Source organism: Acanthaster planci, linkage group LG08 (genome assembly GCF_054643075.1).
Source record: "Acanthaster planci isolate LZ-2023a linkage group LG08, COTS_SCS, whole genome shotgun sequence".
NCBI classification, from domain to species: Eukaryota; Metazoa; Echinodermata; class Asteroidea; order Valvatida; family Acanthasteridae; genus Acanthaster; species Acanthaster planci.
Genome location: NC_141784.1, coordinates 5,426,472 through 5,441,893, shown reverse-complemented (window position 1 = coordinate 5,441,893; position 15,422 = coordinate 5,426,472). Strand labels below are relative to the sequence as shown.

General features: G+C 39.5%; 1 protein-coding gene across 2 annotated transcripts in view; it reads left to right on the top strand.

Moving 5' to 3' along the window:
• Positions 1-14,748, top strand: part of LOC110974648 (guanine nucleotide-binding protein G(q) subunit alpha) — a 39,053-nt gene extending 24,305 nt beyond the window's left edge. For both annotated transcript variants that reach the window (XM_022226452.2, XM_087140386.1), the window contains exons 4-7: positions 4,732-4,860; positions 5,707-5,836; positions 6,949-7,102; positions 8,038-14,748. In XM_022226452.2, the coding sequence (XP_022082144.1) occupies positions 4,732-4,860; positions 5,707-5,836; positions 6,949-7,102; positions 8,038-8,228 (604 nt within the window). In that variant the 3' untranslated portion in view covers positions 8,229-14,748. The remainder of the gene's footprint in view (positions 1-4,731; positions 4,861-5,706; positions 5,837-6,948; positions 7,103-8,037) is intronic.
• Positions 14,749-15,422: the final 674 nt, after the last annotated feature.

Genomic DNA, 15,422 nt, shown 5'->3' with positions numbered 1-15,422 from the left:
ACATGGTATTGCCCTTTTTGGAGAATACATTGTCAGTTTTATGTTTACTTCCCCACATGCTTATATGCATGCTAGTATCATCTCACCTGTAAAAACGCTTTGAATTGTCAGTTTTAAACTATTCATTGAAGTCTATACATCAAATCTGTGAAATCAAAGTTATTTCGAAGATGTACTTGTATCTACTTTATTCTCACCCAAAGAAAAGTCTTTCACCCACAAAAATATTTGGTAACTCAAAATGTCCTTACTACCGATGCGTGTGTTTAGCTCAAAAGTTTTTATAAGGCGAGGCAAAAAGCAACCGTTGCCAAAACAGTTCGAAAAAAAATGTAAAAAAGAAGCAAGACTTCAACTGTGACTCATTAATGCCAAGCACACTTTGTCTTTTCACACTGGGACTTGTAGGCAATGCACGCTGCGATTGTGATTGACTAGTCACATGCACCACTCTGCAACCACAACAAAAGCCTTACTTTTTTAAGCTACTGTTGCTAGCCCAATTGTGGGCCTACTTGTACCTCAGGCATGGACTATGTGGTTGCTGACTTGGCCATATGACCACATTAGTGGCTGTGGGAAATTGCAGAGCTCTGCGCCCTTAAGCAATTAAAAAGGAAAGGTCATGTCACCAAACATCGGAAATATAAGAATGCACAGGGCATCACGTTACAGACCAGCTATACCAAATGACATGAAACCCAACCAAAAAAAAATTGCCGCATGAGGATGCACAGTTTGAGTAGTTTATTGTTAATCAGTAGAACAGAAATCTTGGGTAAGAACAACATAAATCTCAGTTATATGATTTATGAGCAAAAACATGTACCATTAGAAAAATAGAAGAAAAATTACCACAATAAAGTTAGAGATAGCCACTGCGGAACAAGTTGTTAATGCATGTGTGCTGTATGTGTGGGCGTCACTATGATGCGACTGGGCACTTTCGTTCTTTTAAAAACATGATAAATCTCCAATTTGTTGATCATTCCCCTGAGGTTTGAGCTACCAAGATGTTACAGTACATCCATTGTATGCCAATCACAAGTTTTACGTGTACATGTATATGAACCAGTTGCAGGCATGGACAATACATGTGAACGTGGTGCTCACATAACATCAGAGACAAATGTATCGTCTCATTGCTTGTACAGTCGACTCCCGTTATTACAAAATCAGCTATAACGAAATTCCGGTTATAACAAACACATCTTTGGTCCCGGCAAAAACGTGAACATTTCTATGGGGAGAAAATCTGTTACAGTGAAATTGCATTGTAGGAAATTCCTGGTACAATGAAAGGCTTTAGTGACTCTGTTGCCTGAAAACCATTGTTGACGACCCATATATAACGACTGTTTGGGAATCGCAGGGTGAAAACGTGCGCAGTGCACCACACTGGCTCCCGCCGGGCCGACCTGTTGGCAAAGAAGGCATGATGGAAATGTGGCAACCAGTCAATGTACAATTCCTGTCACTACATCGTATACGAATGTAGCTCTACAGTTGGAAGTTGAAAAAACACTGCCAGTTTCCTGTCATCGTGACAAGTGTAGTATATGATTCAAAATCTGTGATTGTTTACATTGATTACACAAAAAACAAAACAAAAATTCCCTTCCCAATTCCGATAAAAATACGCAGCAAATAATTTCGCTTGGCTATTCTCACATCTCAAAAGCCTAACTAATCGTCCAATACTGAATTATTCATGCTGCTGCAAAAAGATCTAGCGTACTCGCCAGTGAGACTGTTTACATGACGTACATTTTGCAAGACACAGCTATCCAATCACAATATTCCCTCGTGACATCATGCTTCTCCAGCATCCATCTCGCATGCAGGCAGTTGCACCGCAGTAGGCGAGTGAAATTAAAAGTATCGATCAATGGTGTTCATGTAGCTAGTGTCTAAAATCTAAAGTCTGATGGAAAATTAAATAAAAATGTCTCTCCATAACACAATTTGTGTTGAAAAGACTAGCGGTATTTACATGGATGGGAGGCTCCAGTTGATGAGTCTTCACATTCTTGCAGGTACACACATGTGCATGTTGTTTAGTTACTGTTGGCTTCGTTGTCATCCATGGCAATCGAAAGTCTTTTAAAAATCCCTGGATCAATGCTTTCACATGATAAATGCTTTTTATCTCGCATGCACATTAAACATCTTGTCATACGTGCACTTATATGATATTGGTTGTGACATCTGATGAGAAAATAAAAATTTCTTTTTTAAAAACAGGACGTAAGTTCTTACACTTGGCTTCTAATGAAGAAATATCGTGAGATGGCAGTGGATTGACTCAGATTCCTCGGATTGCAAACCATAAGTTTTGACAGTCTCGCTCGTAACAGCTGTACCTACGTGAAGACACGACAAAGGTCGCGACCCCATCCTTGTTCCCTGTTGTAGGAAACATTTCATGCACATGTCGTCCATACACACTGGGTACGAGGCTGTGTTTATATGGTTTTACTGGAACGTATATCAGCAAGTGTAGGCTTAACGCAGTACACCGCACATGTTCGTAACACGTGACGAACAGGACGTGATTGCAATCACCGTGAGAAAAGTCTGCAAATTTCATTCGTGGCAACAGTTGCAGATTCCTTGGGCTTCTAAATTTACAGAATCATGTGCAATTTTTAGTTGATTGGGGCAGTTGGGCAAACTAAAACTTTTGGCGGTAATAGAGCAGCATCAGTTTTCACGCTCGTAACCGCTCAGGACACCACATGTGACAAACGTTACCATAAACTAAGATGACTTTACAAAATACATGATCTGTCAGTTATTCAACTGAACATACGTACAAGCATTCAGAAGGCATAACTAACAACATCAAACACAACAGACAAAAAAATCAAACAACATTTACATCAGTCATTACAGACTTTTTAATCCATCATTATTGCCAGGTCACATTTTGGTGTCTCATTTACAACCGTTACCATCATGTTTAGTCCTCATACAAATGTGGCGGTTGTGTTTATGTTAACAATATTATTGCATTTATAACTCCAGTTTTTTTTGAAGCAGGTTTTCATATACCCAGTCTCATGTCTCCCAAGTATTAAATAGTTACACGTTATGACTGTGAAGTTAATTATTCTAAACACATCGCAATATATTTGATTAATCGTAACCGAGAGATCTTTCTAATATCATTAACATCAACCACCTTTCACGTGTATACATGTACAGTACGTTGTACATGGCATTGTACACAACCTGTTCATTTAATGCATCGAAGCCATTGCACTGCGTTCTGCCTACAACGAATGTCGGATACAGCGAACGTTTCTACTTGGTCCCACTGATTTTGTAATAACGAGAGTCGACTGTACATTTGAACATTTATTCCTTAATGAGATCAACATGTACGTGTGCGTCAAGGACAGCCAAAATGACCTTGGCTTTATAGCAGCCCGACAGCTCACATAGAATGGCTTTCACAGAGGAGTTATTTTAGCTGCCAAGCACATGAAATGCACCATTCAGAGGCAAGCTTTTCATACATGTACATTGATGAACACACTACTCTGGGTACAAGTTTCTCATTGAATTTTTGCTTACATTTGGCTTAGCATTGTTTGCTGAGCAGGTCCATCAAATTGGCTTTTGTCTGTCAAATCTACTAGACATATCCGGCTTACATGTATGTAGCACATGTAGGATAACTAGATTACCTGCATAAAATCTAGAAAATAAAAAATAAAAGTTTGAATCATAACCTACTTGTACAGACTACAGTGTTGCTGGGTGTATTAATCCATACTCTCCTCAATCCTCCAGAATCCTCCGGGGGGTTTTGGAGGATTTTGGAGGATTGAGGAAATATGCCCCCCCAAAATGTGGCTGATTGCAAAGAATGCATTGTGTCAAGGTTGTGGGTTAGACCTTGTGTTATCTTACGCTCAGCCATACATAAATTAATGTCTACTGTGTTTATGAAATCCTCTTTGTTGCTCCAGGATAGCATTTGCACTGCCTCAACGTAACAACAGGAATTGCTGCAGGATTTTGAAGGATTTAGGCAGTGGGCCCCCTCAAAGGAGCATATTTGAGAAATGTTGGAGCCTTTTACAGAATTAAGGTTGCATGAAATTATTTTGCATGGATAGTTGGAGGATTTTGAGGGATTGAGTAGATTGTCCAGCAAAACAAGTCTGGGAATAAGGATTAATTTACTTAGCACTTGTAAGTTGAGAACCACTCATACAGAACATGCTTCATGCTTCATGTACATCTGCAAAATGGCTTACTACCTGTTTTGCTTAAAAGCGTTTTATGCTTAGCTGCTGAATGAAACGGACCCCTTGTTTTTTGTGTTTATGTGTCCGTTACAGATATTATTTACAGCTTTATTGAAATTAAATCTCAAAAACCTGTCACCGAATCAGATTGACGCTGAGGTTTCATTCCTGTGTCTTCCGTCCTTGAGACCCATGTTCAAGTCCTACCCAGGCAGTACATTGAGTGGGTTTCACTCCCTCCCTGATTCCTTGGGTTTTCCCAAAAATTCTTGTCTTAGGGTTTCTCCAACACTTCTTCATCGTCCTCTTCCTTCCATTGCCCCGTGGGAGAATAGATTGCATGTACGTGTATTTGATAGGACTATACTGCAGAAACTTCATCTATAGATTGTGTAAGATGCAACACCAGTGAAAAGGATCTCCGTGAAGCATTGATTGACTCTGTGTTTTACTTTTCATTTCTCTTCCTCAGCTACCTTTCCGATTTAAGGCGAATCGCTAATGCAAACTACGTTCCCACAGAACAAGATGTATTGAGAGTAAGAGTGCCTACGACAGGCATCATCGAGTACCCATTTGATTTAGACTCCATTATTTTCAGGTTGGTTTTCAGTTAGGCCAGCTCATGGTAGTCTCTGGGGATGCCACATTGTGGCTGTCATCTTAGGTCTTACCCAAATCACTTGCCAACTGCTGGAAATTAGAGTGTGTGTCTGTGAAAGCCACTCACTAGTGTTCTGTGGCCATTTCTCATAGACTTGCTCCAGGCTGAGGCCAAGTGATGTGGATAAGGCCTTACTGTGGCCATCTTGGGGCCGCCATCTTGGGGGAGCTATATTATGTCCAATTATGGACATTGTTGTTCAGGCTTTAGCCAGAGCCATAGCCAGAGAATGCCAGAGTTAGGTGTGGCCTTTGGTTGCCATATTGCAACAGCCATTTTAGGCGCATCATATGTATAGCAGAGTTGTGACAGCCATGTTTTAGCTTAGCCACTGTGCTTGTGACCATTGTCTTCAGGCTATTTTGTCTCGGCAACCTCTCAGCAACCATCATGCAGGAGCCATTTTTTAACTGCCGTATTGCTACGGCCGTCCTTCAATGGCCATTCAGATTGTCAACCTGGATGTAAACGTTAGCTATCGGTGAACTCAGTTGTTTGAAGGCCAGATTAGGTGTTGTGTAGTCAAGATTTTCATATTTGCATCCTCTCACTAGACTTTCATATCACAAATTTGAAGACATGGGACACTGTATTTGGAAGAATTTCTGCGACCAAAAGGACTTCACGGTGCCAAATTTAATGCACTCTACATTGTATCACCTTTTTAATTTGTTCATTTTCCAAGTCCATCTCATCCTCGGAGCAGAAATTATATGGTTTTAAATTTGCTGGTCAAAGGTAGATTAATGCACTGGCACTCCTTATTTGTCTTCCCTATTCTAGAATGGTTGATGTAGGAGGTCAGAGGTCGGAGCGACGTAAGTGGATTCACTGCTTTGAGAACGTCACATCCATCATGTTCCTAGTCGCCTTAAGTGAATATGACCAAGTACTGGTAGAGTCCGATAGCGAGGTATGTATGTCAGCTATGGGGTTATTGCGCTTCTCCCTCATGAAGCCTAAGTGGGACCAAGAGCGGGCGCACTATTCCTAACGGAGGCTCTTTTGTTAGGGACTGAACTTCCGCTGGTTCACAAATGACTATGAAACGCATGCCGTAGGATCGCGTGGCTACCGACAAAGTAAACACTTTCCACCGACATGGCTCTTTCCGACTGATGAAGGGGTGCGTGTGCGCAGGGCGGATGAAGCACTCATTAACAACCTTCAGCTTCAGTACGCTTAGAAATGGTGTTGGTGCTTACTGTATGGTCAGCATTGAGGACCCAGTTGAACAATCACCAGTTCTTGTGAAACCCTTTCTTTGCGTTTGCTGAAGTTGACTTTATGTTGACTGTGTGTTCTTTGTGAATGTGAAAGGAAAGCCGGTTTCATGATGTCAACAAGTGAGTAAAGTTTGTCGCACCTTCAACGTTGTTCTGAACACTAATTTTCTGGGCATTTTTAAGGAATAACCCTCAATCCTGCAGAATTCAATGGTGCTTTCTTATACTGTGTGTATGAACCAGAGATGTAGTGCGCTTATTTAGAAGTCACACCCCTTTGGTGGGACACACCATATGTGGGTACAGGGCTGTGTGCATTTGGTGTGGCCAGGCTGAGCCTGTATGACCTCATTTAGTTTGAATATACATATTTTGTGTGTCCTGGCCACCCAATGGAAACGGTCTCCATGAGGCTCTCTCTTTGTTGCCATTGAGGGGGTACTTCTACCCAGAATACCTTGTTAATCTTGAAGGATAAGGGCCAAGAAATTCACCTCATTGAACATTGCTTGCTGTTTGACATCATACGAATGATTTTGCCAATCACAGATCTCCTAACAGTGCATTCAGAAAAATAATTCTTCCCAAGAAAGAGCAGAATTTCACTGATAAAAGAATCTTGCATAGTGTAGAAATCCAGTGCTATCACTAGCAGCACAAGTTTGTCATCTGAAGTTGAGGATTGTGAGGTAAGCTTACAAATCAGGCTATGTACATACGTGGTATTCTCAGTGCTTTATTTGAATATTTACTCAAAGCAAGCTCCTTTTTTTCTTCCCTGTTCGTCTGTTTTCTACAGAATCGGATGGAAGAGAGCAAAGCATTGTTTAGGACAATTATCACATATCCCTGGTTCCAGAACTCGTCGGTCATCTTGTTCCTCAACAAGAAAGACCTGCTGGAGGAAAAGATCATGCACTCACATCTTGTAGATTACTTCCCAGAGTTTGATGGTATGTACCCTCAAATATGCCATGGTGAAGGCTAGTTCCTACCTGACATGATCTGAAAAGGCAAAAGTAGATTTGTATGAGTATGAGGTGGTTATTAGAAGGGACAGTATACCCAGTCAGTTTTGTGGATAACCTTCCACAGTCTCAGGGATGCCATACTTTTGTCTAGATTTTCAATAATTACTTGCCCCCCAAAAAATTTCATTTAAATTTGATACAGTTGGATCTGATGACCTAGGGCACAGTTACAGAAATTTGGGGAAGCATTGTGTGGGAAGCTTGTCAGATTTGAAATTGGTGTGGCTGTTGCTGATCCTGCGAATCTAGCAAGTTCAAGAATTCAAATGTCAACCAACAAGAAAATGCAGGCGTTCAAATACATGTATCTAGATGTTTTTCTAGAAACCTTCCCAAAGGGACTTGTGGCCCAGTGGCTAGGGTTTGTAACTTCTGATTATGGGGTCTGGGGTTCCAATCCTACCAGCTGGTCACATGTTGTGGTAAGTCACTGTACCCCAACATGCCCTTCCCCACCCTGGAGTAAATGGGTAGCTCTGAGGGCAGATACAGTCGTGTTCTCCCATTTGTACCTTAGATGGCGGCATAAGGCAAGTATACTCTGAAGGAAGCTGAGATGGTCTGAGGAGTATGTAGATATTGTGAGCTCACTGAGCAGGGGATAATACAGTCTCGGCACCTGTGAATGAATGACAGATACTGTTAGGTGCTGTGTACCTTATAAATGCTGTCATATTGTTATTGAATCCAGCAAAATCCAACACTCTATCTCTTTTCTTCTACTCTCGTAGACAAAATTAGGATGTCAAAGCGCCTGCGAAGTAATAGTATTTGTTGCAATCATATGGAAACCAAGCTTGACGTTTCAAGATGAACTTTGACACCTCGTCGTTTACTCTCTGTCCCCCCCTCCACAGGTCCCCAGCGTGATGCTCAAGCAGCAAGGGAATTCATCCTGAAGATGTTTGTGGAGCTGAACCCGGACAGCGATAAGATCATCTATTCCCATTTTACCTGCGCCACGGACACAGAGAATATTCGCTTTGTGTTTGCGGCTGTCAAGGACACCATTCTCCAGTTGAACCTCAAGGAGTACAATCTGGTGTAGTGTTAGAGCGAGCGAGCGAGAGAGTGCGTGATTTTTGTCCACCGGTCGACACAGTGTGGTGTGGGCTATGGCCTCACCCAGTGGCCGGGGGGTTATAGCCACGTAGCCTTTTGTTGTATTTTCAATCACGCTAGCCATTTTTTCTACGACCGTTGTTAGTCTAACAACGTCAACCGAATGGCTGTCATAAATGTGCATAAGTACAGTCTTGCGTACATGAACGGTGAAACACAATAGGGCAACACTTTCGTGCGGATTTTAGATTTTTTTTCCATGGACTTTTTTCTTGTTTTTAAAGTGAGGGAGTGAGAGAAATCGTTACCAAAAGGAAACATTTTGGGACCGTTTTAAGACTTTTTTTAAAACAACGTGCCGGCACGTTTTGGACTTTCTGGAAAAAGTTGTTCTGTAAAAGAAAAAAGTAAAAGCAACTGGCATCAAGAAGAGCTGGTCTTAATTGATTTATTCAACTGGAAGTTCAAGCGTGTGGAAATTGTTGCTGATTGTGTAGAATTTTTTTTTCCTTTTTGGGAAAAAAAATTGATAAAAATGCACCGGACACCACCAGCACGGGCCCAGTTTTTACTATTCATTTGGCTGGCCCTTGAAGCATGTACGCAGTAGGTGCCGTGGATACACTGGAATGTTGTGCGTGGTGTCTTTAATTTGGGACATTTTGAGAGAAAAATGAGGACGCCGGCAAGTTTTGCCACTGTCATGAGCTGCAGCTTTGTCATGGCTAGCTGTCTTGTTTGATACCCTTGGATTCAGTAGGCTGTGTTTTCTATAACTAAAACAAAAAGAGAGAAATAAATCTGTACTTGAGTCCAAACACCAGACAGCTTGCTCAGTAACATCAGACTTAATGTCGATATTCCCGGATGATGTTTATGAGCATCAGTACATAGGAGGTACTCAGTTTCAAATGTTGGTTTTGTCCAAACAGATGTTTAATATTTAAGTAATTTTCTTTTATATATATATATATTTAAAAACTGAAAATATTTTACTTCTGTGATACTAGTTAATCTTCTGGTTAATGGCAATTGGTTTTTTGTTTTTTTAGCAAGGTATCAGCAGACGAGTTTTGTTACCATTGATACTGCCACATGCATCAATTGGGCAAGTTGTGAGCTTTGATGACCTTGACGGCCGAGGTTAGATTTGGTATGCGGTTTGACATTTTGCATGTCACGTTCCCTTGCCAGAACACTACAGAAAAGTACATGTAGTTACTAATGCTGTTAATTGCATAGCACTGTTTTATTGTTAAGCTGGCAAATTGAAATTCGAGTTGTGTTTCGTTTGGCAACTCCACTGAAAGTTGGACTGATGCAATTTTTAGAGACATTTGGATTGGGATCCTGGAAAAGAAATGACAGAATTAATGTTAACTTCCTGCAGGACTTTATGGCAGATGATATGAAAACCAAAAAAGGAGGGAAAAAAAAAGCAAATGAAACCAAATCACATGGGCACCGGTGAAAAATTCAAGTATTTCATGAAGAGTTTTTAAGAGAAATTGGGTTTGACCCAACCATTAGTGTCTTAATAGCTGAAGAAAAAAGGAAACCGGAAAAAAACCCAACCAAATAACACAATGTCAATTAAGAGGAATTAAAAAAGTCTTAGTTTCTTTGTATAACAACACCCTGTTAGAACACCTTGTCTCATGGGGGTTGGATGGGTGGGATGGGATTGAGGGTAGAATCCTGGGTAGTCTTGTATTGTCTCTAGGACTCGAGTAGATTTTTTAGTGGTGCTAGATTCCACGAATTGGTGGTCTGTGTTGAGTCATATAAAAGTAATTGTGTTGGCGTAACATTCAGTGAGAGAGACAAACATTTTAGGCACTATGTACGCCTTGTCAACTTTTGTTAACCTATTGTTTTCTCACGATCTCAGTGTTGATATTAAAAAAACTGCTAATATTAATACATTTTAAAAAATGATGGTGATTATCATGACAACGATGGCCACCCTGAAAGGTTGTCCTTTTTTTTTAAAAATCTTCTTGATAGTGTCCTTGATTGTGGGGTAGTCATTTTAGGAGATTCGTTAATGTTTAACACCTTTTAAGGTTTAAGCAGTTTGGCTTGAATGTGTCAACTCCCTCTCCCTTTTTTCGGGTGGGCAATTTTTATGGAAAGAATGTAATTTTTTGACAATGAAATGCACAAATGCCTACTCATTTAAACTTGCTATTACCAGCATATTTATTAATTTCATTTGAGTGTTTTTTTCTTTCTTTCTTTGGTTATTAATGGTACTCTGAAGTCATCCCTTGCCGCAACATCACAAACGTGAATTTCCTCTCCCGTCCCCCTCCAAAGGAAAAGACACAGTCATTCAGTAAATTTGAAGACAAAGGTTGAACATCAGACAAGGCTGCCTCTGTTGTATTGACAATAATAGTGATTAAAAGAAATCCAATATCTGGCTACGGTTCATTATGGAAGACACTTGTTGTATAGATCTGTATTTGGGATAAACACTTGGAAACGACGTGTAGGTTATTGGTGCCGTAACCAATGTAGTCTTAAGGTGTAACAGGTTGGGTGGACGTTAACTCTCCCAGGCTGCTCTGATGGATGTTCATTGTATTCATTTGTTTGAAAAAAAAGTGCTGGCAGGTTTTGAATTTTATGAAAAAAAGTTTAAAAATAAAAAACCTTTAAAGGGACCAAACCAAAAAAAAGTTTAAAAATTATTTAAAAAAAAAACAATTGCCAATTTTGATGGCAGGTATGCACACATTGATGAATTGAAAAACCTTGCAACTGTGTATAAGTAAAATATAATCCATCAGACAACAACGTTATGAAAACTGCCCTTCATTATTTCTCTCCTAAACACATCACTAGATTTAGAACTCAATAAACAGGCCTTTTTGAATTGGTCCGAGCATATATTACTGTACAGTTGGTGTATAACGTAAGATTAGTAGTTCATAAGGATTAAACAAATTGAAAAAGAAAAAAAAAAAGAAGAAAAAAAAAAAGAAAAAGTGGTTTAATTAGAGTTGCACTGCTGTCTGCCTGGCCTGACATCTGAGTTGAGGCTCTGGTTTCGTTTCTTGTATTGTGTGTTGCTATTTATAAGACTTCATATGTATATAAATAAATATGAACCCATATGTATTTATATATGTATTAACATTCGGCACCGCGGGATGTGAATGTGTAATTATCTATGCCTTGAACTATTTCACTGTTTTTAGTCCAAGACAAGTTTTGTTGTGTACATTGTACACCGAGACATGTCCACCAACAAGTTTTTTAACATGTATGTGTGGAGTAACTTTAAGGGTCATAGGTCACATCCCTGAGCTGGATGTGAATTAGGTAAAACAATGATTTCCAAGAATTAACCAATACTTAAAAAGAAAACCACCAGTACTATGCATTCCCCGTTTGAATGATATGTGACATAGGATTGATTGTTGGGAGTTTGTTGGCAAGGGAGGGAAGAGCATATAGGCATATAGTTTAACTTTTAAAAAAGCAAGCCTTTTTGTTTGTTTCTTTTTTTTTTCCCTTAATTTTTTGTTTGTTGGATACATGTCAGAAGCAGAGTAGATACCAGTGTCTATAGCACATGTACTGATATCCTGAAAGCTCCAAGACCCATTTGGGTTCAGTGAGTTTTTATGGACTGCTTAAACATCTTACATTGATAAGTCTGGCACACTCCGAACCTGATGCCGTGAAATGGCCTATGCTCAAAACCGATCTCAGAACAAGCGTTGAGGAACGGTTAAAGAATAGTCTCTTTGCTCTGCACTGCTGAGTATGCATCCTTTGGAAGATTGAAAAATGAACTCGGATATTGGGGGTTGATTTAAAGTGGCACTCTGATCAGTGCCAATGCAAGTGGCTTACTGTGGGCTCTAATGTGGTGTGGTATCACTGTTGTAATGTGGTGTGAGGGTATCTGGCAAGGGCACAGATGGAACCAGTTTGAACCAGTCTGGACTTGATCACAGCCAGATGGATTGAACCAGTTTGAACCAGTCTGGACTTGATCACAACCAGATGGATTGAACCAGTTTGAACCCGTCTAGACTTGATCACAACCAGTTGGATCAGGTCCATGTGGATTTTTTTTTAGTATGGTACCTATTCCGTGCACATGAAAAGCTTGCTTGTTGAGTTGGATGACCACACACGTTACTGCTGGCTGCAAAAGTTAACTTCTAGTAACTTTCCGTCTTTATTTCAAGAGAACTTGTCTTGGTTGACTGTTTGGCAGTTCTACTGCTCTCCACATTTTGCCGTGGGTTACTTGTAAGTGTAAGAATTTCCAATAAGAAACAAAACCAGAATCTGTAAAAATTTGTGAATTTGCGGGAATTTTTGTTCTCTAAGTCAGTCAGTGCCAGCTTGACTGCTGAGGAAATTTCTGTTCTCTCTCGCTCTCATCGTGTAATCCAGGAGTCCATATTCTACCATTTTCGAGCTCATCACGTCCAACATACAACCCATTCTTGCTAAGCCAGATTTCTCTAGGACACTTTTTGGTTTTGTTTTTCCTCCCTACTAATCACATGAATCTATAAGTTAAGCAGCTGTGCAGATCTCTTTTTTAAAAGTACAGTAAGGGGGGAATTGTGGGAGTAACGTAAGATTTTACATTGTATATGTATATATTCATAGATGGTGGTAGGCGTTTATTATCACGTCGAAACACAAACACTGTTTGATTACGCGTTCTCCACCTTGACTTTTTTGGCGGCAAGGTTAATGTGGGGGGGTGTACTATTAACAAATGTGAATGTTAGAACGTATCGCAGAAGTTGTACTGTAGGATTTGTCAAAAAAAAAAGAAACATTAAATATACGCTGCCTGCTGTTGTCAGAGATATTAACAATTATTGATATTTTTATTTTGTTTTTTGCATGTCAATTTTACTGGTTCAAGCATAGTACAGTTGGAGGTAGCTGTGATAACGATTGTTTTCAGAACAGTGTTTTTTTTTCTTGTGGAAGTAAAAGGTACGAGTTTTGCAGATCTTGAAGGTATATAGGTTAATTGTTCAAGAGCACATGCAGAGTTCATACAGTACACATCTTGATAATTCATGTACTTTAACAAAAAAAATTGTGAAAATGGGTGTGAAGGATGCTTGTATAACTGTGGGGGATGTTTCTTGCCAAATTTCTTTGGGAGGGGAGGGGGGAAGTGGATACTTGGCAAAAGAAGATAACTTGACTTTTTTCAGTATCTTTGTTTTCTTTTTAGATAAGTATGAAATGAGTAATCTTGTCAGATCTTAACTTGGTCTTCATGTACCTTTTTAAGTTAACATTTGTACTGTTGTACCTGGTAAGTAATTCTAGTCTGTGTAAAAGTGTGTGATTGGATGAATCTTTTGAAGAAAAAAAGGTGTTGACAATGTACTGTTTTAAATGCGTCTGGTCAGTTAAACCATGCCTTGGCTTATTTGAATTCTGGACAGAATTTCATGGTCTTGTGGTTTTTCCTGATTTTGTAATTTTCATTATCCCCCTTTTTTAGCACATGCCCCCCGGGGAATTGCTTACCTTCAAAGTTTGCACGTTGTTCAAAAACAACCTGCGTGCTTGGTAATGCATTTCTGTGGGGCCAGGTGATTAAAAAAGGCCCTAAAACCGAGATTTTTATGTTTTCTCGACATGTTACATTGCTAACTTGTTCGAGGCATTTGATTGTAAATTGTTGATGTAGGAAAAGAAATTTAGCAAAGCTACAAATTGTGAAGGGTGATTGCAGTGCTGGAACTAGGACGTCGTAGTGGTTCCTAAAAATAAAAAATCCCACTTATATTTCATCTGTAATTACAAAGAAATGAAAACGTGCATTTCCTTTCCTTTGAACCCCAAGCTTTGCCATGGAATGCATACTTTGTTTCACAGACAGACATCAGCTTCCAACCGATAATTCATTTTACCAGCTCCTTTTTTTTAATCCTTGGAATTTTTTGTTTTATTTTCAAACAGCAAATTTTTTTTTCTTGGCTGTTACTATTTTTGCATTTTATAATTGTTGACGATCAGCATTGTTTAGTTATCGAGCTTATATCCTACCAGTGAGGAATGGCCGAATAATAATGTTGGATGTTCCAAGCATAAAAAAATAAGTTTTTAAAACTCCAACCACTTTTTGTCCCTAATGGGATAGAAAAGAAAATAATTTAGAATTGATTTTTTTGTCTGTTGCCAGGAGTAAGGCTACGTAATATTCTTATTGGTGCAATTTTTTGTGCTTATCTTCACTCACCTAGCTTTCTGTGAAAAAAAAAATTAAAAATAAAATTTAAAAAAAGTTAGTGTTTTTTGGAGAAAAATAATTATGGCAGGTCTTTTAGATAATTGAGAGGAGACTTCACATTGTGATCATGTTATTTTTTATTGTTAATAGACTATCAACTATTGTACGTCCATATTTTTAAGTTCCAGTTGGCATGCATTGTTTGTCGTTATTGAAAAGTCCTGCAGAAAATTGCACACAATAAAATAACTAATGGTCTTCTTCAACAAAATGATTTCTGTGATTTCATTGTTGGCAAGTGACAAGCTTGTGATGGCTCTGCGCAGTGCGAGAGAGGGAGCTTTTCGTCACGAGAATTGCCACATCACATGCTTGTTTGCATGCACTCGGCGCCAAGTGTGCACAAGTAATGCCCCTAATCTGAAGTGTACTGTTTCATGTTGCTGCATCACACATCAGCATGATGTGTAGGAAAAGTCACTCTAGCATCTCCGGTGCTAGCGGTGGGGTACTTGCGGAGCAAGAGTAGTGCCAACTTCAGACTTTGGAACCAAAATGGCTGATCATTATACGTGCGGTACCACATAGAGCTATTGTGTGCCAATTGTCCATGCATAATCCACCATTTTGGTTTCAACAATAGAGACCCTCTTGTAACTCTTTAAAGAGTTCTAGATACTTGTCCACAAAGCTGGTGTCGTCTGTCCACTTGCTTTAATCCACAACATTCATTGTAAGCAGTCACTGTTTGCACTGAATCATTTGATTGGTGATATTCTGTAATCTCTATTCAGACATTTGCAACTTTTTGAAGTTGTAGAATTCAATTTTTGCAGCAGCATATTGCAGAGCACCTCCCATTAAAAAAAAAATCCCGAACCCTTGTTGTATTCCAGTCACTACAAACCTCTAAAGGGTACCACGCCCCACTGGTTACTTGTCACT